This window comes from Mobula birostris, chromosome 4 (assembly GCF_030028105.1).
Source record: "Mobula birostris isolate sMobBir1 chromosome 4, sMobBir1.hap1, whole genome shotgun sequence".
Lineage (NCBI taxonomy): Eukaryota > Metazoa > Chordata > Chondrichthyes > Myliobatiformes > Myliobatidae > Mobula > Mobula birostris.
Genome location: NC_092373.1, coordinates 196,565,033 through 196,590,221, shown reverse-complemented (window position 1 = coordinate 196,590,221; position 25,189 = coordinate 196,565,033). Strand labels below are relative to the sequence as shown.

The 25,189-nt window shown below is 41.6% G+C and overlaps 1 protein-coding gene across 3 annotated transcripts in view; it reads left to right on the top strand.

Annotated features, from left to right (window-relative positions):
• LOC140196856 (putative pre-mRNA-splicing factor ATP-dependent RNA helicase DHX32) overlaps nt 1–25,189 on the top strand; it is a 128,518-nt gene that overhangs the window by 46,405 nt on the left and 56,924 nt on the right. For all 3 annotated transcript variants that reach the window (XM_072256746.1, XM_072256744.1, XM_072256745.1), the window contains 2 exons: nt 5,534–5,918; nt 20,870–21,112. In XM_072256746.1, coding sequence (XP_072112847.1) covers nt 5,534–5,918; nt 20,870–21,112 — 628 coding nt within the window. The remainder of the gene's footprint in view (nt 1–5,533; nt 5,919–20,869; nt 21,113–25,189) is intronic.

Genomic DNA, 25,189 nt, shown 5'->3' with positions numbered 1-25,189 from the left:
TGCCAGTCTCTGAGCATACTGTGCTTACACTGATGCGAAATAAATGGTTGGAGATGATGAACCAAATCGTCAAATCTACCTGCCGACATCTGAAAATATTTGAAATGCATTTTCTCGTCCATGTCTCTCAGTGGCCAAACAAGCACAGAAAATTCACCCTCCTTCAGATTCAGTCGATATTGTTTGAAGTATGAGTTTCTTCTTGTTGTTTCAACACGAAGAAACTCAAGACAGTGGCATAGAAACCCCACCACCAACTAGCGTTTTGGCAGTGAATTGCAGAGCAACGCAGACACACCAACGCACAAGTATAAATGCTCACAACAGTGTAGGCCACTTGCGTAGGCTACTACGCAGAAGTATAAATCAGTCTTTAATCCCTCCCACCATTTGCTGGTGTACTCCTGTAACTTACCTCATTTGCTGGTGCCCTTCTTTAATTTCCCCAGCTGCCAAAGCACTCCCTTAATTGAGAAAGCACCCTATTATAGCGGTAATGCTATTACAGCACCAGCGACCTGTGCTCAACTCTGCCTCTGTCTGCAAGGAGTTCGTGCGTTCTCCCCATGACTGCTTGGATTTCCTTCAGGTGCTTCCACATTCTGAAGACATACGGGTTAGTAGGTTAATTGGTGACATGGGTGTAGTTGGATGGTGCAGGCTCATTGGGCCCGATGGGCCTGTTACTGTGCTGTATCTCTTAATAACAACAAAAGAAAATCTTTTTTGTTCAGGAATTGTGACAAAGTGCATTTATAGCCAATATATTTATGCATCAGTGATTTACTTTATTTTACTATCTACACTACTATGCAAAACTCTTGGGCACATGTACATAGCCAGGGTGTCTCAGACTTTTGCACAATACTGTAGCAAATTTATGTATTGCACTGTACTGCTTCAGCCAAAAGAAAAATAAATTTCATGACGTGTGTGAGTGGTGATAAACCTGATTCTGATATGGGTCTCTATTCTGGTCTGAGAGTGGAAAAGGGGCAGGGAGAGGGGAATCATGGTCAGGAAGAGGGGAAGGAAGACAGGAGGGAGTTGGAAGCATCAGAGACACAGAGTGTAATGATCATTAAATCAACTGTTTGGGATCAAATGACGTTTCCTTGTGTCTCAGGACAGGGTGAGTCTGCACCCATGCCAGTTCCCTGCCCCTGGCAATCCTTCTTTACTACCTGTTACATACCCCTCCCGCGGCACTCCACCCTCATCAATTCCAATGTCCTTTGCTCCCGCCAGATTTACAAACTTGTTCTCCACTCCATGTTCACAAATACTGTGCAAAATTCTTAGGCACCCTAGATATATTTATAGTAATTTTGCACAGTACTATATTTCATTGCAATTATCATACTCTCCTTTAAGGTTTACTTAAGACAAAAGCAAAACTGAGACTGTTTAACATTGTTCTCTCAGATGAGGTAATCGGTGTTTTGATAGTCATGAGGTTTCAAGTCTAATTATTAATAAGACCAGGCTGTGTAAGGTTAACCTTTGCACTTGAATGATGCAAACCTTTCTGAAATCTCAGTGCAAAATATCAGCCTCAAATTTATTATGTACCAACAAAATAATGTTCTCTGAATGTTTATTGTTCTCGGTTCCTTTTTTTAATATGCTAAGATCAAGTAATCAATTGTGAAATTACTTTGTCTGTAAAGATTAATGTTTACAGTCTGTGCCATACACACCCTCCTTCTGTACGGTGCTCTGAATTAATTTTACTTGACTTCTTGCTGGAAGTCTGTGATGCTATAAGGTTTTTTTTTGCTCAGGTGATTTTAGTCAATTTGTCCTCTTCTTTTGATGGCAAAATCTTTTGTTTTAATTCAGAGAGATAGATGAAAAGAAGAGAGTATACAATTTCACAATTGTGCCATTTGGTAATGAAGTTGGTGAGAGTTATTAAAGTTCAGGAATAGTTATTATCCTTCAACCATCAGGCTCCTGAACCAGGATATTTTCAAGTATTCTACAACTCATGTTCTCAGTATTCGGTCCCTGTCCAGTTGTTTGTCTTCTGTTGTGCATTGGTTGCTTGTCAGTCTTTGTGTGCAGTTTTTCACTGATTCTCCTGTATTTCTTTGTTCTACTGTGAATGCCTGCAAGAGAATGGATCCCAAAGTAATATACTGCGATATATGCATAGTTTTATAATAAATTTACTTTGAATATTGTATTTTATGGCTAATATATAGTTTATTTATTATGTGTATTTATTGATTCAGCTGTTTCTTTACTGTTTCCTTTCATGCAACTGAATTTACATTCAAGCACTGCACCTGACTCAAACTAAATCAAGTAGGAGAGGACAGAGCAGCATAGAGGTAGAAAAAGATTTTGAGGAATCTTATCCATTAATTCTTTTGGTCCTTCCATTCTCTTCTCAATTTTACAACTTACTTTTCATTTCAAGAAATGCTTACGATGCCTTAAATAAAATTGTACAAATTTTTACTTGTCTAGCCTTAACCGAGATTCCAAGCTTTTCGATATCAAGCTATCTTTCTGGCTGACATTAAAAGAAAATGTTGTCTGTTCTGAGTTACATGAGTTATATTCCTGATATAGTCCCTGATAAAGTGAGCCCCTTGACCACTTAAACCTTCCCCACTGATCTCCCTTTTGGCACTTACCTCTGGAAACAAGACTAGTGCAATACCTGCCCTTGCAGCTCCTCCCTTACCATCATTCAGTGCCCCAAACAGTCCTTCCAGGTGAGGCGACGCTTCACCTGTGAAACCTCGGATGGTCTACTGTATCCAGTACTCCCGTGAGGTTTCCTCCATATAGACGAGACCTCACTTGGATTGGGAACCGCTTTGTTGTATATCTTTGCTCCGTCCTGACAAGAGTTGGGTTTTTCTGGTGGCCTCCATTTTAATTCTCCTTTTCTTTCCCATTCTGACGTTTTGGTCTATAGTCTTTTCTGCTGCCATGATAAAGGCCACTCTCAGGTTGGAAGAGCAACACCAACATGATGAAATGAGCATCAATGTTTTTATCTTCCAGTAATTTTTACCCTCTCCCTTCTCGTTTCCATTCCCCATTCTGGCTCCCTTCTTACCCATTCTCTTCTCTTTGCCTTCCCAATACCTCTGGTCCCTCTCCTTCTTCCCTATCTCACATGGTTCACTCTCCTCTCCTACTAGGTTCCTCCATCTTCAGCCCTTTACCTTTTCCACCTGTCACTTCCCAGCTTCTCACTTCATCCGTCCCTATCCCCAACCTGGCTTCACCTATCACTTGCTGGCTTGTACTCCTTCCCTCTTCCCCCCCCCCCACCTTATTCTGGCATCTTCCCCCTTCCTCTCTAGTCCCGATGAAGGATCTCTGCCTGAAACATTGTCTGTTTATTTCTCTCCATGAGTTCCTCTAGCAGTTTGTGTGTGTTGGTCTGATTTCCAGCATCTGCAGATTTTCTCTTGTTTAAGAATTTGTTTGTGTTGTTGTTAATGACCATTCTAGGCAAAGTTATTGGTCTTGTCAATCATTGTAGTCATTGATGCTGTTAATTCAGTTTTTTTAAATTTTTGTAGGCATCTCTTCCCAATATTAATAAAGAGACACAGCAGCTTGGTCTAGATTGTTGGAAGTAGTGATATAACTTTGATTATTTTGGAGCTGACCGAAGTATCTTCCAACAGTCAGCTTGATCCTAAATGTTGTTGTCCCCTACTTACTTTGGACTCGCTTGGGTAGCATCATTAGTCACCAAATTGAATATTGCATAATTTTAATTGTGAGCATAGGTTTTTAATTGTGACCAGATTTTTGATGAAGCAATAAAAGCTGTGGCCTCCTTCCTTTTCTCCCATGGTTCACTGTCCTGGTCCTGTCAGATTCCTTCTTCAGCCCTACACCTCTTTCACCTATCACCACCCATCTCCTTCCTGACCCACCCATTTTATACCTGCACCCATCACTGCCTGATTGTACTCCTTCCCCTCCCTCCCTCCTGGTTCTAGCTTCTTCTCCCTTCCTTTCCAGTCCTGATGAAGGTTCTCAGCCCAAAATGTCGACTGTTTATTCCTCTCCATAGATGATGCGTTCCTCCAGCACTTTGTGATGCTATGGATTTCCAGCATCTGCAGAATCTCTTGTATTTATTAACTCAGCACTTCATTATTGTTTTGCAGCATCCCCAGACTTGTAGGATGTTTTTATTCTAGTTTATGAAATTTTTCACACGTGCCCTGTGTGTGGTCTCACCCCTTATGGGTGGTGTGTATGTGTACTTTTTCTTCAATCACGGGTCCTCTACCAGAGGCCTGGGAGCTTGAGGTTTCAGTGCGGTATCCTTGCTGTTCTTCTGGACCGAGATCTCAGTTGATGTTCCTGGGATTTGTTAGAGCCACTCTCTCAGTCCAAGTGTCACAGCTCCAAGTGCTCTTATCACCACTGGAATTACTCTGGCTTTAACCTTCCACATCCTTTCGATCTGCTCTTTCATTTCTCAAGTTTCTCGTATTCTTCCTTCCTGATGTTACTGTCATTCGAGATTGCCACATCTGTATCTATAGAAACATAGAAAACCTACAGCACAATACAGGCCCTTCAGCCCACAATGCTGTGCCAAACATGTACGTACTTTAGAAATTACCTAGGGTTACCCATAGCCCTCTAATTTTCTAAGCTCCGTGTACCTATCGAGGAATCTCTTAAAAGACCCTATCATATCCGTCTCCTCCACCGTGGCCGGCAGCCTATTACACACACTCACCACACTCAGCGTTTTTAAGTAAAACTTACCCGACATCTCTTCTGTACCTACTTTCAAGCACCTTGAAACTGTGCCCTCTCATGTTAGCCATTTCAGCCCTGGGGAAAAAGATTTAGATTAGATTAGATTAGATTCAACTTTATTGTCATTGTGCCAATTACACATACAAAGCCAATGAAATACAGTTAACATCTGACCAGAAATGCAAAGAATAGTGTTATTTACAAAATAACAGTGAATAAAAAGTAAGTGCTACAGCACACAAATATAAAAGTACTGAGACAGTACAATATGGGTGCAATACTGCTTAGCGCTGTGATGTGAGGTTCAGCAGGGTCACAGCCTCAAGGAAGAAGCTCTTCCTGTGCCTCTGAATATCCACACGATCAATGCTTCTCATCGTCTCATACACCTCTATCAGGTCACCTCTCATCTTCCGTTGTTCCAAGGAGAAAAGGCTGAGTTCACTCAACCTGCTTTCATAAGGCATGCTCCCCAATCCAGGTAATATCCTTGTAAATCTCCTCTGCACCCTTTCTATAGTTTCCACATCCTTCCTGTAGTGAGGTGACCGGAACTAGGCATAGTACTTCAAGTGGGGTCTGACCAGGGTCCTGTATAGCTGTAACTTATATATTTTTAAATTTTTTTCCCATATTTCACGACCTGTGTCAGTGATAATATGTCTTACAGTCTTATAATAAATCTGATTCTGACCTCTATGTTAGAATACTGCGATAAGTTATGATGTATTCAGCATGGGATGTGTTATAAAAACAAGGCCTTTATCTTTTCAATTAGGTACTGTACAGATGATATATTGCTCTGTGAAATGATGTCTGATCCCTTGTTGCATCACTATGGAGTTATAATTATTGATGAAGCCCATGAACGAACCGTAGCAACTGACGTGCTCCTTGGTTTATTGAAAGACTTGCCAAAGCAGAGGCCAGAGCTGAAGGTTGTCATCATCACAGCACCATACCTGGTAGATAGGCTGGGAAGTTACTATCCTGGTGCGCCTTTTGTTAAAGTGGAGGATGTCGCAGAAAATTTGTTTCCCGTGGATGTTATATACAGAGATGGACAGTTCAAGGACTGTGTCTCAGCTGCTTCACAAACGGTACTGGATATCCACAAGAAGGGAGAAGAGGGCAATATCATTGTCTTCCTGGCCAATGAAAAGGTAGGTGTTCTTACTTGTAAAACAATTAACTTGGGTATTGCGAAACTGGTTTGATGGGATTTGATTTTCATCCCTGTTGTCTGGGAGAAGGATCAAATCAGACAGTGTGAAATCATTCACCCTAGAAGTTCTCTAGGAAGAGGTACAGTCGATGTTTCGGGCCAAGACATCGACTGTACCTCTTCCTGGAGATGCTGCCTGGCCTGCTGCGTTCACCAGCAACTTTTATGTGTGTTGCTTGAAATTCCAGCATCTGCAGATTTCCTCGTGTTTGCACCCTAGAAGTTCTTTTAGTTTATCCAAGCCAGCTGATTCCTTTGTATTCCTACACGTGACAATCTGTTTGATAAAGAATGGCTGGAAAACTATGGTAAAGTGATTTACATTTCAATAACAAGGTTAGCCTGAAATTTATGTTCTCCAATTTATATAGTTCGAGATAATATAAAACAAATGTACTTGTTAAAGTGATCAAAAACTCAGTATTGTCAGTATTGGCCCCATATACAGAGGCCAAATTTTTGGCCAAGACCTTTCACCCATGACTGTTGCCACCCACAGCTCCAATCTGCTAATTAAATTTGCTAACAATACTACATTGATTGGCCTTATCTTAAATAATAACAAGGCAGCCTAGAGAGAAGATGTCATCACCCTGACACAGTGATGTCAAGAAAACAGCCTCTCCCTCAATGTCGCAAAAACAAAGGAGCTGGTTGTGGACTGCAGGAGGAATGGAGACGGGCTCACCCCTATCGACATCAATGGATCTGGGGTGAGGGTAAATGGCTTCAAGTTCCTCGGCATACATATCACCGAGCATCTCACATGGTCTGTACTTATCGGCTGTGTAGTGAAAAAGGCACAACGTCGCCTTTTTCACCTCAGACGGTCGAAGAAGCTTGGTATGGGCTTTCAAATCCTAAGAGCTTTCTACAGGGGCACAATTGAGAGCATCCTGACTGGCTGCATCACTGCCTGGTATGGGAACTGTACTCCCCTCAATCGCAGGACTCTGCAAAGAGTGGTGCAGACAGCCCAGTGCATCTGTAGGTGTAAACTTCCTACTATTCAGGACATTTACAGAGACAGGTGTGTAAAAAGCGATTATTGGAGACCGGAGTCACCTCAACCATAAACTGTTCCGGCTGCAACCATCTGGGAAATGTTATTGCATCATAAAAGCCAGGACCAGCAAGCTCCAGGGCAGTTAATCTACCAGGCCATCAGACTGCTTAATTCACGCTGATACAATTGTATTTCTATGCTATACTGACTGTCCTGTTGTATATACTGTCTATAAATTGCACATTGCACATTTAGACAGAGATGTAACATAAAGATTTTTACTGCTCACGTATGTGAAGGGTGTAAGAAAGTCAATTCAGTTCAATTCATCAGGACTGGTATGGAAGGGAGATGAAGCCAGAATGAGAAGGTGGGGGGAGGAGGAGGAGGAAGAGGAGTGCAAGTTGACAGGTGATAGATGAGACCAGGTGAGGGTAAAAGTGGGTGGGTGGGCAAGTGGAAATGATATGAGAATCTGGAAGATGATAAATGGAAGAGATAAATGACTGAAGAAGGTGGAATCTGGTAGGAGAGGAGAGTGGACCATAGGAGAAAGGGAAGGAAGAGGGGTGGTGATAGGCAGGTGAGAAGGGGTAAAGGAGCTGGAATGGTGAGCCAGTGTTGCTCTGGATTTCTGGCATCTGGAGAATCTCTTGTGTTTGTGACTAGATGGTCTGGTTGAGTTGAATCCAAAAATGTCAAATGAAATTTAATCCAGGGAAGGGTATGTTGGTACATTTAGGAATAATACTCAAAGGAAACTGATGTGTACATGCCCTTGAATGCAGGAGTGTAGGTGAACTCTTCTCTCATTACAGAAAAGCTCCGGTTACACTGAAGAATATGCAGAGCAAATGTAAGATGTTGTCAGGACTGAGCAATTTTGAGAATGATGAAAGATTGGATAAGCTAGGGTTGATTCTATGAAGTCATGGAGGCTGAGAAGCACTTAAGTTATGAGGGGCCAGAAACGGGTGAAGAGGAAGAATGTGTTCCTTGATAGGCAGGTGAGAAATCAATTTTAATGTAATTTTGGAAGGAAAAGAAGGAACAATATTTCTACTGGAGCATGACAGAAGATGTGGAACTCACTACCGGAAAGGATGATGAAGCCAGAAGGCCTCACAACATTTAAGATGCTGGAGTATGAGAGACAATGATCCATATACTGGAGTAACCCAATGGGTTGAGCAACATCTGTTGGGGGGAATGGAGGAGGAATTTGGAATTGCAATCTGTGGAGGCCAGTTGATATTCATTGTTTCGAGTTGAGGTCCTTCGTCACTCCTGATGCAGAATCTCGATCCAAAACGTTGAATGTCTCTTTGCCTCCATTGATGTTGCCTGACTTTCTGAGTTCCTCTAGCAGTTTGCTTTTTTATTGCTCCAGATTCTGGCATCTGCAGCCTCTTGCATCTCTCCACTTAAAATTCTTGAAAAATTGTGATTTCTGGTACAGTAGACATTGTACTAGAAGGTGAGATTATGCCATGCGGCTCTTTACAGACCAGTGCAGGCTGATTAAACTCATAAAACCAAAAGACATATGAGCAGATTAGGCCATTTGGCTCATTGAGGTCTGCTTCGTCATTCCATGATGGCTGATCTATTAACACTCTCAATCCAATTCTCCTGCCTTCTCCCTGTAACCTTTGATGTCCTGGCTAGCCAAGACCTATCAACCTCAGCTTTAAATATACTCCATAAATTGGCCATCACAGCTGTGCATGGCACGGGACGCTCCATGACAGGCTGCGATTCAACGAATCAAAATTCTCACCAGTGTTCAGGGTACATCTGCAAAAATTTGATAGAGTCATACCAAGTCTTCAAGTTCAAGTTCAACTACCATTCAATCATACATTATTACAGCCGAACTAAAGAGTTCCTCTGGGGCCAAGGTGTAAGACATGCAGGACAATCTGCAGCACAGCACATTCAAGATAGCAAGCAAACATACAGTCACACAAAAAAAGTGTGTGTGTGTATATGTATGTATATGTGTGTGTGTATGTGTGTGTATATATATATATAAATATAAAATGTGGCTACTCTCCAGTGTCTTCTCCTCTCTCAGGTGTGCAAAAAAAATTGAGCAAACAGCACAAAGCAAACAAATAATACAGAAAACATTGACGATCAGGCTGTAAGTCCCCAAAAGTGATGGCACAGCCATGAGTTGCTGAGGCAGGTAAAGCCAGTCCAAGAGCCGATCCCCACGGCCACAGCTGCCAAGTCAGTCAGTTTACCACTGTGGTGAAGATTGCAGACCTCGATCAAATCATGTAACTAGTAAAATGCATTCAGCATTGCGGACCGCAGCTGAAAGTGAGCCCACAGCCATAATCTATTGAGGCGATCAAACCTTGCAGTGTGAAATATACATTCCAACAAAGTAGAGGGTGACAACCTTTTTTCTTTTGTGTGCTAGTAGCAAAAGATGTGCCCGCGTGCACACGCACACACCTTTAGCGGGAATATTGCTCTTGGATCATCGTGCAGTTCATTGTCTACCTTTACTGCACTCTCTCTGTAGCTGTTACCTTTATTCTGCATTCTGTTGCTGTTCTACCATGTTTTAAACTGCACACAAAAGGTAGTCACCCTCTACCTTGTTGGCATGTTAATTATATTTCATGATCATACTCAATACACTGTTGTATCTGATCTGTATGGGTGACATGCTGAAGTTTTCCACTAAGTTAGGACTGGAAAGGAAGGGGGAGAGAAGCCATCATTTTGGCTTCTTGAGCCGCCTTTTCCAGTCCGAATCAACTGTTCGTTCATTTCCATAGACGCTGAGTGACCTACTGAATTTCTCCAGCATTCTGTGCGTGTTGCTTTGGATTTCCAGCATCTGCAAAACCTCTTGTGTATAAGTTTCTCACTGTACCTCGGTACATGTGACAATGATAAACCAATTTACCAACATGAGAGATTCTGCAAATCTTGAGGAACACACTCAAACTGATGGAAGTGATGGAGGAACCAGCTAGAACATGGTAAAAGAAAACAGAATGCAGAATAAAGTGTAGGAGCTAGAGAGAGAGTGCAGTAGAGGTAGACAATGAACCTCAAGATGTTGCAAGAGCAATGTTCCCTCTAAGGTGTGTGCTTTTGCTATCAGCACACAAAGGAATTTAAACTGCACACAAAAGGTAGTCACCCTCTACCTTGTTGGCATGTTAATTATATTTCATGATCATACACAATCACATTTCCTTTTCCAGTATCTGATGCAGATGGTGTTGTCAACTTGGAGTTTGCAATGATTTGTCTGCAAATTTTAGAACAAGCTTATTTGTACCGTTTTTATTGAAGAAATTATTCAGTGCACACATGTTGTTGTCGCTGGGCAAAAAAAATTGCACATCACAAGATTTATGTGCACATTGGTCATTACAAATTAGAGGCAACGTTGGACCCAAGACTCTTGCACCTTCTGCTGGCAGCAGCGTAAGAGAGATGGGTCAAACGCTGACAGATAGCACTGAACACACAGTCATTTTCCGTGCTCATCCTCATCGATTTTAATTTTGTTTGACGCTTTAATTGTCATGAAATAATAGAGCCACAGGTTTGTATTTCACCATTAGGAATCAATGCAGTGTTACCCCCCCCCAGTAACGGCCATAGGTGCGCCCCATGCTGAATTCCCCGGGTGATCGCAGAAGCGCCTGATTGTTCAGTTGGCCCAAAAATAGTCGGAGGGAAATTACAGGAACCCAGTTAAAAAGAAGAAGAAGTACATTTAGAAAAAGGAGAAAAAAAAAATATGCAGTAGTTTTGTAAGCTGTCTGCAAGAGGTCGCCATTGGTCGCTGGCACCATCTTGCCAGAAGAACAAGCATTGAAACGTAGTGAAATGCTTCATTTGCATCAATGACCACCACAATCTGAAGATTCTGCTGGCGACAGCCTACAAGTATCGCCACGCTTCATAGCACAGTCACAACCCGGTACTACTTTGGGATGTTGGGGGAAATCTGATCATCAGGAAGAAACCCACACTATCACAGAGAGAAACTCCTTACAGTCAGCAGTGGGAATTGAACCCCAGTTGGTGGTCTCTGGCTCTGTAAAGTAATGAACAAACGGCTACACTGCCCATGATGTAGAAATGATCACTGGTACTTTAATTGAGGCCTTTAGTTTTAAACTTGCCTTTGCTGAGTCACTGGTGTATCATACTAATCCAAGTTTATCATTTTAATCCTGTATAGTATATTTTCCGTGCATTTCACATCCACCCTCTTTAGCCAACATTGCAATAAAATTTTGGTGTAATCTCAAAATGAAAAGCCATACTAAAATTCATTAGTTAATGCATCACCTTATGGGAGGGAGATGAATTTTATAAAAACTTATAGTATCTTTAAAGTTCCTGCCAAATGTGAACCATTTCCTGGACTTGTGTGGAGATGAAGTACATTATTTTTAGCCTGCTATTTACACAAGCTGTATCAGTGTTTGCACATGATATTGTTGTGTGAATTGCGACGTATGTATTGGAGTAATGTGCCATTAACCCACTGAACCATTGCAATGTAATAACAATGTAAAAAGAACAATATAAACAAAAATCTTGTACCAAGCACAATACTGACTGAACTTCTCTATCACTTTCTACCTATTATCTCTAAACATTTCTTATTTAATAAGCAATTGTATTAGCCTTTTGGGGTTGTAACAATACATTAATTGGTGCTTAGTGAAAAACATTCTACTGACGTTAGATTCAGATTTATTACAAGTATATACATTGAGACATGCAGTGAAATGCATCGCTTGCATTAACAATCAGCATACCCAAGAATATGCTGGGGGAATACCGCTGGTGTTGCCACACATTCTGGTGCCATCATAGTGTACCCACACTGTTCCACAGAGCAACACAAGGAACAAAACTGAACCCAGACACCAACAGCCAGATTCCCATTCCTCCCTACCCACCCACTTACCGACATAGGCCTTCAACCCCAGGACATGCTTCCTCTGAGCCTACGTTCCTTGTTCCCAGATTTTAAGACTCACAGATACTGGTATTCCAACTTTGGACTTCAGCCCAGGACGCCGAATGCAGATTTGACCTTGGGGACTCAACTGCAGACTTTTATGGACCTCCTACTCTGGTGAACCAGGCGCTCATGATTCTCAGCTTCTACCATCAGTTTTGACCCTTGAACTTTAACCTTTGGTTTTGCCCTCCAGTCTTCAATAGGTTTGACTTTCAGGTCTCAACTTCTTTACTTGCAAGGATATCCAACTACAGTGACTGGGTGAGGAGGCTGGAATGTTACTGACTCTTGTGACTCCCATTCACACCCAGGACTCGCTGCCCATATGGACTATCAAGATCTGAGAACAGTCTGCAAACTGGAGATTGCTGGTCTCCTCAGCAGCTGTAGTATAGCTTCAGGGATTGCCGATGTTCGACCACAGAATCAAACTGCTGGCCTTAAATCAGAGTTCATTTACTACCCCTGATTTGTAACTCCCCTCATCCTCATCTGTGAACTTTAACCTGACCCCTAATTTCTCCCTCTATCCCCTCTCTACCTTAATCTATCTCTCAAAATTATATCTGATTTTTCTGTCAATGCTAAAGCAGAAACAAACTATTCTGAAACTTAATGTTGTATTTGACCTTGAGCTGAGTTTCTGGCCACCTAAAACTGCTTAATAATGTTACTTTCTTTTTCAATCTTTTTATTAAATTTCGGATTAATATACATAACAATACTAATGATACAAAGAGATTGGTGTAACATTGATAATGGTTAACATATACAAACATAATTCGAGTAAAATATATAGTTCAAGCCTTCCAATCTCTGAGTAATTGAACATGAAAAAAGTTTTATAAAGAACCCCCTAAACTAAAAAGAAACAAAAACTGGGTTGTCCTATTCCCTCAGGTAAGAACATTATTTGTCATTAACTCCGCTCCTCCATAGATAAACAAAAGATTATTTTAAAAGAAGGGTTCTGTAAGGGACAGCTTACATTATATGGAAATGTTGAATAAATGGTCTCCAGGTTTCTTCAAATTTAACTGAAGAATCAACCATACCACACCTAATTCTTTCCAGGTTTAAACATAATTATAGTTGGAGAAAACCATTGAAAGGTAGTAGGAGGATCAGAATCTTTCCATTTCAGTAAGATGGATCTTTTAGCTATTAGTGTAACAAATACAATCAAACAGCAAGCTGAAACGGATAAATGACCAACATCTGTCACTGGTAATCCAAAAATGGCAGTAATAGGGTGAAGTTTTAAATTAATACGCAAAACTGAAATAATATCAAAAATATCTTTCCAATATTTATCTAAGAGAGGACAAGACCAAAACATATGTGTCAAAGAGGCCACCTCAGAGTTACATCTGTCACACACACGGTTTATATGTCGGTAAAAACGAGCTAATTTAGCCTCAGACATATGAGCCCTATGGACTATTTTAAATTGTATCAGTGTATGTCCAGCACACATTGAACATAGAACATAGAATAGTACAGCACAGTACAGGCCCTTCGGCCCACAATGTTGTGCCGACCATCAAACCCTGCCTCCCATATAAGCCCCCACCTTAAATTCCTCCATATACCTGTCTAGTAGTCTCTTAAACTTCACCAGTGTATCTGCCTCCACCACTGACTCAGGCAGTGCATTCCACGCACCAACCACTCTCTGAGTAAAAAACCTTTCTCTAATATCTCCCTTGAACTTCCCACTCCTTACCTTAAAGCCATGTCCTCTTGTATTGAGCAGTGGTGCCCTGGGGAAGAGGCGCTGGCTATCCACTCTATCTATTCCTCTTATTATCTTGTACACCTCTATCATGTCTCCTCTCATCCTCTTTCTCTCCGAAGAGAAAAGCCCTAGCTCCCTTAATCTCTGATCATAATGCATACTTTCTAAACCAGGCAGCATCCTGGTAAATCTCCTCTGTACCCTTTCCAATGCTTCCACATCCTTCCTATAGTGAGGCGACCAGAACTGGACACAGTACTCCAAGTGTGGCCTAACCAGAGTTTTATAGAGCTGCATCATTACATCGCGACTCTTAAACTCTATCCCTCGACTTATGAAAGCTAACACCCCGTAAGCTTTCTTAACTACCCTATCCAACTGTGAGACAACTTTCAGGGATCTGTGGACATGTACCCCGAGATCCCTCTGCTCCTCCACACTACCAAGTATCCTGCCATTTACTTTGTACTCTGACTTGGAGTTTGTCCTTCCAAAGTTTACCATCTCACACTTCTCTGGGTTGAACTCCATCTGCCACTTCTCAGCCCACTTCTGCATCCTATCAATGTCTCTCTGCAATCTTTGACAATCCTCTACACTATCTACAACACCACCAACCTTTGTGTTATCTGCAAACTTGCCAACCCACCCTTCTACCCCTACATCCAGGTTGTTAATAAAAATCACGACAAGTAGAGGTCCCAGAACAGATCCTTGTGGGACACCACTAGTCACAATCCTCCAATCTGAATGTACTCCCTCCACCACGACCCTCTGCCTTCTGCAGGCAAGCCAATTCTGAAACCACCTGGCCAAACTTCCCTGGATCCCACACCTTCTGACTTTCTGAATAAGCCTACCGTGTGGAACCTTCCACTGCACAACCCTCATCTATATGCCTGGTCACCTCCTCAAAGAACTCTATCAGGCTTCTTAGACATGATCTGCCCTTCACAAAGCCATGCTGACTGTCCCTGATCAGACCATGATTCTCTAAGTGCCCACAGATCCTATCTCTAAGAACCTTTTCCAACAGCTTTCCCACCACAGACGTAAGGCTCACTGGTCTATAATTACCCGGACTATCCCTACTACCTTTTTTGAACAAGGGGACAACATTCGCCTCCCTCCAATCCTCCGGTACCATTCTCGTGGACAACGAGGACATAAAGATCCTAGCCAGAGGCTCAGCAATCTCTTCTCTCGCCTCATGGAGCAGCCTGGGGAATATTCCGTCAGGCCCCGGGGACTTATCTGTCCTAATGTATTTTAACAACTCCAACACCTCCTCTCCCTTAATATCAACATGCTCCAGAACATCAACCTCACTCATATTGTCCTCACCATCATCACGTTCCCTCTCATTGGTGAATACCGAACAGAAGTATTCATTGAGGACCTCACTCACTTCCACAGCCTCCAGGCACATCTTCCTACCTTTATCTCTAATCAGTCCTACCTTCACTCCTGTCATCCTTTTTGAGGAAGTATTAACTAGTTGAAGAATTTTCTCCCACTTCTCTATAGGTAAAAATACCTGAAGTTCTCCTTCCCATTCATTTTTTATTTTATCAGATGTCCTAGATGTATTTTCATAATTAAATCATACAAAACTGCTATTAACTGCTTCTGATAGGGATTTAAACCTAAATTTTTTTCTGTAATATTAGTTGGATGAAATATTGGAAAATTAGGTAAAATACCATTCAAAAAAGCTTCTAATCTGCAGGTATCTGAAAAAATGTGAACTAGGCAACTTATATTTATTAGTTAATTATTCAAACGACAAGAAACAATTATTGATAGATAAATCACGAAAGCATGCTATTCCCCTCGTTTTCCATAAGGAAAAAACTTGATCAATTCTAGAAGGTTGAAAGGAAAAAAATAGATATAATAGGACTAGATAAAATAATTTGTTCAATCCAAAATATTGCAAAATTGAAACCATATTCGTATTGTAATTATTGGATTAATTATTTGTTTATTCAGTTTGGTTAATGCAAAGGGGAGCGAAGCTCCTAAAACAGAAGCTAATGAGAACCCCTGCACAGATTCACCCTCAAGGTTCACCCATCGTGGACAATGAATTTCATCCCAATCTTGCGTCCAAAACATTAAATATTGGATATTAATTGCCCAATAATAAAATCTAAAATTTGGCAATGCTAAACCACCATCCTTTTTTGATTTCTGTAGATATTTCTTACTCAATCTAGGATTTTTATTCTGCCATATACATGAAGAAATTTTAGAATCAATAATATCAAAAAAGGATTTAGATATAAAAATTGGTACCATTTGAAATAAATACAGAAATTTAGGTAAAACAGTCATTTTAATGACATTAATTTGACCAATCAATGATGAGGACGGGGGGGGGCCATTTAGTAAACAATTGTTTAACATGGTCAATTAAAGGTAGAAAGTTAACTTTAAATAGATCTTTATTTTTTTTAGTAATTTTCACACCCAAATAAGTGAAATAATTGGTAATTAATTCAAATGGTAATTGTCTATAAATTGGAACTTGCATAATTAATGGAAAAGCTCACTCTTAAGAGTGTAAGGGCAGGTGTAGCACTTGTTCCGCCCTCACCACCATTCAGGGCCCCAGACAGTCCTTCCAGGTGAGGTGACACCACCTGTGAGTCTGCTGGGGTGATATACTGTGTCCGGTGCTCCCGGGGTGGCCTTCTATATGTTAGTGAGACCTGACGCATGTTGGGAGACTGCTTTGCTGAACACCTACGCTCTGTCCGCCAGAGGAAGCAGGATCTCCCAGTGGCCACACATTTTAATTCCACATCCCATTCCCATTCTGATATGTCTGTCCATGGCCTCCTCTGCTGTCGAGATAAAGCCACACTCAGGTTGGAGGAACAACATCTTATATTCCATCTGGGTAGCCTCCAATCTGATGGCATGAACATTGATTTCTCTAACTTCCATTAATGCCCCTCTTCCCTTTCTTACCCCTCCCCCAATTGTTTATTTATTTATCCCCCTGTCCCTGTCCCTCCCCCGTCCCCCTGTCCCTGTCCCTGTCCCTATCCCTCCCCCTGTCCCCCTCTCACAATAACTCCTTGCTTGTTCTTCATCTTCCTCTGGTGCTCCCCTCCTCCTTTCTTTCTTCCAAGGCCTTCCGTCCCATGATACTCCCCCTTCTCCAGCCTTGTATCCCTTTTGCCAGTCAACTTCCCAGCTCTTGGCTTCATCCCTCCTCCTCCTGTCTTCTCCTATCATTTCCGGTCTCCCCTTTCCCCTCCCACTTTCAAATCTCTTACTGTCTCTTTTTTCCTTTAATCCTGACGAAGGGTCTCGATAGGAAACTTCTTCCTATAGATGCTGCCTGGCCTGCTGTGTTCCACCAGCATTTTGTGTGTGTCACTTTAAGTTAAATGGTTTTTCCTTGCTTTCCCTTGGATTTTTGACAATTATCTTCAGTGAGTGTCCTCATCTGCGTAATCTTCAAATCTCTAATAAATTTCCCTTTGAGGAGGGAGATCCCTGCTGTTTTGGGAGGTTTCTGTATATTTTAAGTGTTTTATGCCTAAGTTCCTTCTGTCCTAAAGCATAGCACCTAGAATCGAATACAATATAGCTGTGGTTAACCATTAACTGGTAAAGATTCACAGTGACTTCGTAGGACAGAACAGTACAACACATGAACAGGCCTTTCAGCCCACGATGTTGTGTCGAGCTAATTAAGTTTGCACAGCTCGCTGTCCTTTGCACACTGGTTGTTTGTCCGCCCTGCTGGGTGCAGTCTTCCATTAATTCTATTGTGTCTCTTAGATTTACTGTGTATGCCTACAAGAAAATGAATCTCAGGGTTGTATATGGTGACATATATGTACTTTGATAATAAATTTACCTTGAAATCTCCCAACAAAATAAACCACTTCTGCCTACACAATGGCCATATACTTCCATTTTTTGCATATTCATGCACCTATCTTAGAGTTTCTTAAACACGTCTATTGTATTTACCTCCTCTACCACTGTAGGCAATACCTTCCAGACACCCACCACTCACTGTGTAAAATAAATTGCCCTGCACTTCTGTTGTGAACTTACCCCTCTCATCTTAAATACCTACTCTCCAGTATTAGACATTTCAACCCTGGGAAATGTCTACTCTTTCTATGCATCTCACAATCTTATAAACCTCCATCAGTTCTCTCCTCTGACACTCCAGAAAAGACAGCCCAAGTTTGTCTAACCTGTCCTTATAGCTCATAACCTCGAATCCAGGCAGCATCCTGGTAAAGCCTCCACATTCTTCTTATGATAGTGTACCTAAAGTGAATGCAATAGTTCACATGTGGTCTAACTTAAGTTCTGTAAAACTGCAACACAACTTCCCAACTCTTGAACTCAGTTCTTGTACTGTATGCTGCCTTTGCCAAACTATCGTTCTGTACAGTTACATTCAGTCTGACATTTTCTTAACAGTCAAAGATTAATCCATGTGATCCTCTAATAACTGCATCCCTTCACATCCTTGCAGTAGTTTGTGTTTCTGAATCCTCTCCAGTGTTCACTAGGAGGGTGGATGAACAGTTAGGGAACAGTGATCACAACTCTTTAACTTTCAGGATAGCTAAAGATAAGGATAGGTATGGCCCTTGTGGGAGAGTTTTCAGTTGGAGTAGAGCAAAATGAGGGCATTAAGTAGGAACTAAGAAGCGTTAAGTGGGAGCGCCTTTTCTCTGGCAAATCCACATCAGACACGTGGAAGGTGTTAAAAAAAGATCAATTGCTTAGATTATGGGAAGGGTATGTTCCTGTTAGAAGGAAGGATGGGAGAAGAAAGATAGGAGAACTTTGGATGTCCAGAGAAGTAATAAATATAGTTAAAAAGAAAAAGCAAAAGTTTGTATAGTTTCAGAAACTAGGATCAAACAGAGCGCATGAGAAAGAAGTATAAAGAAGCCAGAAAATAGCTAAAGGAGACAATTAAGAAAACCAGGAGGGGCCATGAAAAGTTTTTGGTATGCATGATTAAGGTGAATCCCAAGGCATTCTATACATACATAAAGAGCAAGAGGATAACTAGGGAAGGGTGGGATGACTCAAGGATAAAGAGGGGGGAGGAACGTTTGCTTGGATGCAGAGAACGTGAATGAGGTCTCAATGAGAACTTTGCTTCCGTATTTCCTAATGTAAAGGCTATGGAGGATCAGGAAATCAGTGCAGATTGTATAATGCGTTAAGGAGTTATAAGATTATCTGGTAATAAAATCAAGGAGGAGGAAGGATTGGGCCTCCTAATGAGTATTAAGGTGGATAAATCCCCAAGGTTTGATGGGATTTACCCCAGGCTACTGAAGGATACAAGGGACAAGACTGATGGGCCCTTGACCAGTATCTTTGTGTCCTCTCCAACCACAGGCAAGGTCTCAGAGGACTGGTGGGTGGCTAATGATGTACCTCTATTTAAGAAGGGAACAAGAGAAAATCCTGGGAAGATTATGAGAGGCATAGGTAGAGTGGACAGAGAGTATCTGTTTCCCAGGATGACCCATCTTGTAAAGACAGTGCCCAGAAGAGGGCAAAGGCAAACCACTTCTGTCGAAAAATTTGCGAAGAAAAATTATGGTCATTAGACTATGATCACCCATGTCAAACAGCACTGCACCTAAAGATGATAGTAATATTATGACTTTCCACTGCTGCAGCAAAACAATAAATTTTGCATCACAGGTCAGTGATAAGAGCATAGAACAGGCCCTTCAACTCACAATATTGTTCTGAACCAACGATTCTGATTTTGATACCTTCAGCAGGAACAGGGGCAGCACAGTAGCATAGTGGCTAGCATAATGCTATTCCAACAGCAATGACGCGGATTCGGTTCTGCCCGTCTGTAAGGGGTGTGTGCATTCTCCCCCTGGCAGTGCGGGTTTCCTCCCACATTCTCCCCCTGGCAGTGCGGGTTTCCTCCCGCATTCCTAAGATGTGCAATTTAGTGGGGTAATTGGGCTGGGAGGGAAGGGCCTGTTACTGTGTTGTATCTCTAAAACAAAAGGAATGAGGATGTGTGTGCTGCTGGGGTGTGTGTGTGTGTATATATGTGTATGTGTGTGTGTGTGTGTGTGTATATGTGTATGTGTGTGTGTGTGTGTGTATATGTGTGTGTATATATATATATATATATGTGTGTGTGTATGCATATGTGTATATGTGTGTGTATATATATATATATATTAGAAGAGAAGTAGAAAGAATAAAAATTAAGTTACCACAAACAGTCTAACAGGAGGGGGGTATAGATGAAAATCATTTGCAGCTACTTTCGCTGATTCTTCATTTTCCATTGATGTTTCTTATGTAATACTGTATAGCACTTCCCCGGCTATAGATTGCCTCATTATAGAGTGTAATGGCCGAGGGTGAGAATGATGTCATACAGCGCTCTTTAGAGCAGCGCAGTTGCCATAGTTTATGACTGAAAGTCCTTCTCTGTACAGCCAAGGTGGCATGCAGAGGGTGAGGAACATTGTCCAGCATCGCCAGGATTTTCCGTAGGGTCCTTTGTCCTACCACAGCCTCCAGTGTGTCCAGTCTGATCCCTGACAGAGCCAGACTTTCTAATCAGTTTATTGAGCCTGTTGGCATTACTCGTGTTGAAGCCATTGCCCCAGCACACCACCGCATAGAAGATTGTACTAGTGACAACAGACTGATAGAACGTGTAAAGGAGAAGCCTGCTTACTCCAAAGAACCTCAACATCCTCAGGAGTAGAGGCAACTCTGGCCCTTCTTGTACACAGCCTCTGTGTTGGTGAAGCATGATGTGGTACTTATAGGAGTTGCAACCAGCAATCCAAAATATCTGGTAGTCTGACACCACCACAGTCAAATGTTTATTTTTGTTTGCTCAACAATGATGGGAGGTGATATTACATATTGGTTGCCATGGTAGTGTAGCTGTTAGCGCAACGGTATTGCAACTCGGGGAACAGCTGGAAGGGCCTGTTCTGCACTAGATCTCTAAATAAATAAGTAAATGTTGAACAAATGCTTGCTGAAAGTTGGTGCCTATAATTTTTAGCTACTCTGTTTAAATTAGGCTATTTCATAAAGGACAGTGAATGCTGCATTTTGCTGTCTCTCTGGCAGGAGATAACTGACTGCTGTCGAGCTATACGCACAGAAGGGGGAGCTCTCGGGTCTCAGTTGGGAGAGCTGATCCCCATTCCATTGTATTCAGGCATGGGAAGCAACTTTCAAAAAGTTTATGAAAACTGCAACCAGAACTTCAAAGATCACCGCAGGAAAATCATCATTGCAGACACTTTAGCTGATTCTTCATTTTCCATCGATGTTTCTTATGTAATCGACTCTGGAATGGAACAAAAAACTGTAAGTGAACTTTTGTGTTCTTCTACATATTATATTGCCTTTATATGAAACAAAACCTCTCAGTTTTTGACCTATGGTTTATTGTTGTAAATAATTTTGGTTCTTCTGAACCTTTGGTTCTTTGGAGCATTATTTTCACCATTCAGGAGTGATGCATTCAGAATTAGAGTAATGAAGAACTACAGCACAGAAACAGCCCCTTCAGCCCAATAATATGCCAAATATTATTGTGCCTAGTCTCATTGACCATAGCTCTCCATATCCCTCCCATCCACACTTAATTTGTCTAGGGGAAGTTCACAAGAAGAGCTCCAGATCCATTGGTTGGTGCAAATCACTGAACTCCTTCATATAGTTATTTAATAGTTGTGAATCTTGTGCTGAAGTTTTTCTAGGGTCATAGAACATTACAGTACAGAAACAGGCCCTTTGGCCCATCTATTCTATACCAAACTATAATTTGGTCCTGTTTTTTGTGAATGTGTGGTTCATTGCCCTGAAGTCTCTTTATCCAAAATAGGAGGATAGAAATGCAATGAAGAGCAGTTTGGCTCTTCTCCAAGGATAAGGAAACTTTGAATAAAGTGTAGCCACATACCACTAAAACCGACATTTTTGAAAAGCATTTTTTCTGTTTCATCATTCTGAATTTCAATTTTTTATTCTTGCAAGCTCTCTTCCTGTTCTTCTACCTTGCAAAGAAATGGGTTAATTACCCAGTCCGAAATTTCTTGGTTGTTCAAATTCTTGAATTGATTCTAAAAATCCTTCTTCAGTGACTGCAGGTGTAATCAGTACTCTTGCAAATTACTGTCTCCGAAAATGAGTGCCATACTTTCCAACTGTGAAAACTTCTTTATCTTAACGTTTTGCTTGTATATTTCCAATTTTCTGATAAAAGGGGACACTGCACTTTTTGCCTGGATTAAATTGAAATTCTTTTCCTGTAATTTCACATATAGAATGTTCAATTTGTCATGCAGATTGGCTAGGTATGCACATCTCCATGCAGAAGTTCAATCCTGTTTCCCAAGCTCTTGTTGACTTTAAGCAAACATCCAACCGCAGTATCAAAAAGATCAAAGAAATGTTTTAAGCAGCAGCCCCTTAACAGCCAACGCACTTCAGTGTGAAGAAGCAAGTACTAAACTCTTCATTGTTATCTTGGCATAACAGGAAAAATATTCTGCTGTTTTGTTGACAGGAGATATTACAAGAGTCATGCTTAAAAAAAATCGCTGGCTGAGGTTTTTGGCTGAGAGATGTTGACAATGAAATACACAGTGGATTGCAAACAGACTTTGAATTTCTTCTTTGCCACTAAACCTGCATGGTGACCTGCCATATATGGTGCTCTATCTGTTGCACAAAAAATCACGTTCCTAATCGGAATACTTTCATCCTCAATATATATTTTGAGCTCGTCGTAGATTGATTCTCTGTTGATATTTATTTTTAACTTTTTACGAGAGAGAATCTCTTGAGCTTTTCCACTTTTAACCATACATATGCCATTAGCAATGTCACGTTGTCTCGCACAGTTGACTCATCCAGTTGTATCCCAATTTCTGTTTTTTTGTAGCTCTGTGCATAGTTGATACTCAGTGTCTTCACACATTTCGTTAGTACAACGAGCTAGAACATAGAACATAGAATAATACAGCACAGTACAGGCCCTTCAGCCCACAATGTTGTGCCCACCCTCAAACCCTGCCTCCCATATAAGCCCCCACCTTAAATTCCTCCATATACCTTGTCTAGTAGTCTCTTAAACTTCACTAGTGTATCTACCTCCACCACTGACTCAGGCAGTGCATTCTGCGCACCAACCATTCTCTGAGTAAAAAACCTTCCTCTAAAATCCCCCTTGAACTTCCCACCCCTTACCTTAAAGCCATGTCCTCTTGTATTGAGCAGTGGTGCCCTGGGGAAGAGGCGCTGGCTATCCACTCTATCTATTCCTGTTATTATCTTGTACACCCCTATCATGTCTCCTCTCATCCTCCTTCTCTCCAAAGAGTAAAGCCCTAGCTCCCTTAATCTCTGATCATAATGCATACTTTCTAAACCAGGCAGCATCCTGGTAAATCTCCTTTGTACCCTTTCCAATGCTTCTACATACTTCCTATAGTGAGGTGACCAGAACTGGACACAGTACTCCAAGTGTGGCCTAACCAGAGTTTTATAGAGCTGCATCATTACATCGCGACTCTTAAACTCTATCCCTCGACTTATGAAAGCTAACACCCCATAAGCTTTCTTAACTACCCTATCCACCTGTGAGGTTGGTGGAGGCTACAGTGTTATTACTCAGGAATTGATTTTAAAATACTGGTACTCATTTTGAGAACAGCAGTTAGCACTTTGGATACAGCAGGCATTAATAATTTTTTGCCTATTGTAGGAGATTTTCTACACTTTGCTATCAATTTGGAAATGTTATAAGAAACAATGAGACCACTATCAAGGTCATTTTTAGCTTTCTTGGCAAATGAGTGTGCAATGTTTTTCAAAAGCTTATTTCATCTTCTGGAGCTAATACCATAAGTAGCCTTTGCAGTGTGTCTTTTACAGAAGTATTCCTGCAATCTTGATGGTTTCGTGACTTCATCAAATAAAACACATGGGGTGTCGCTGATCTGAGGGGAACAGAATAAAACCACACTCCAGGATGTAACATTGTACTGATGCACTTTCTGTAGTTTCTGTTTCTTAGCAAGATTAGAATTAAAGGCTTCACCACCTTCAGACTCACAGAGATTGCGCTGTATGTATTTATCCATCCTTAACGGGGCTCAATTAAAATTTTAAAGAACAACTTCTAACAAAAATTAACATGCCTATTTGATTTTGACATCAGCTGCCAGTTGACACGGTCGGTCAGGTCTCGTGCCTCAAGGTAGGGTGCTGCTTACCACGCCCACCCCCCCCCCCCCAAGAATTTTGAACACCCCCTAATGTCCCCTTAGGACACTTAACTACCCCCCTTGGATGGGTGGTACTACCTCTGTTGGGATCACTGCTCTCAGAGAAAGAAGAACCCCTTCACGTTCCACTTGAGTACAGGTTTCCCCCGCCATCTGAAGGTAGAGCGTTCCTATGAAATGGTTTGTAAGCCGGAATGTCGTAAAGTGAAGAAGCAATTACCATTTATTTTAATGGGAAAAATTTGTGAGCGTTTGCAGACCCAAAAATAACCTACCAAATCATGCCAAATAACACACAAAACCTAAAATAACAGTAACATATAGTAAAAGCAGGAATGATATGATAAATACACAGCCTATATAAAGTAGAAATACTTTTCTACAATCATTGCTGCACTGTTCTCCGTAGCGAAAATCTCACGCAAGCGCTCTTGGCAGAAACACTCTCTCCAGTAACCTTTAAGCTATGAAGCTGCCAAATCATACCAAATAACACATAAAAATATACAGTCTATATAAAGTAGAGATAATGTATGTACAGTGTAGTATCGCTTACCCGAATTGGGAAGACAGTGCCGAGCACACTGATGATGGTGTGTTAGGCTGAGTCGTCGGAGGTTGGAGTGGTGCAGTGGTCCCCAAACTCCAGGTCGCGGACCAATACATTGCCGCGAAGCATGCGGCGGTGCAGAAGTAGCTGTGACACACCCAGCACATCTTTAAGAAAAAAGCCGAAATAAACAAGCTAATTAATTAGGTGCCGCCCGGCACATAAATGTCAGCCCAGATCAGGATATCACGAGCGATTGCCGATTGCTTTGCCTCTGATCTGGGCCGACATTTACTTGCCGGGTGGCACCTAATTAATTACTTATTTATTTAGGCTCTTTTCTTAAAGATGTGCTGGGTGCGTCCCGGCTACTGCTGCACCATTGCATTCTTGGCGGCAATGTATTGGTCTGCGGCCTGGGGGTTGGAGTGGTGGGACACTGGGGTGTCATCTCATCGTCATCTGTTTCCATCAGGGCAGGCAGGTCATCTCCTATGTCTGCCTGCCTCGATGTCGAAGGTCGAGGTTCGTCGTCTGCTGTGGCTGATGTGGAAGGCTTGAAAAATGACAGTATGCTTGACTGCTTAGCCTCGCACAGTT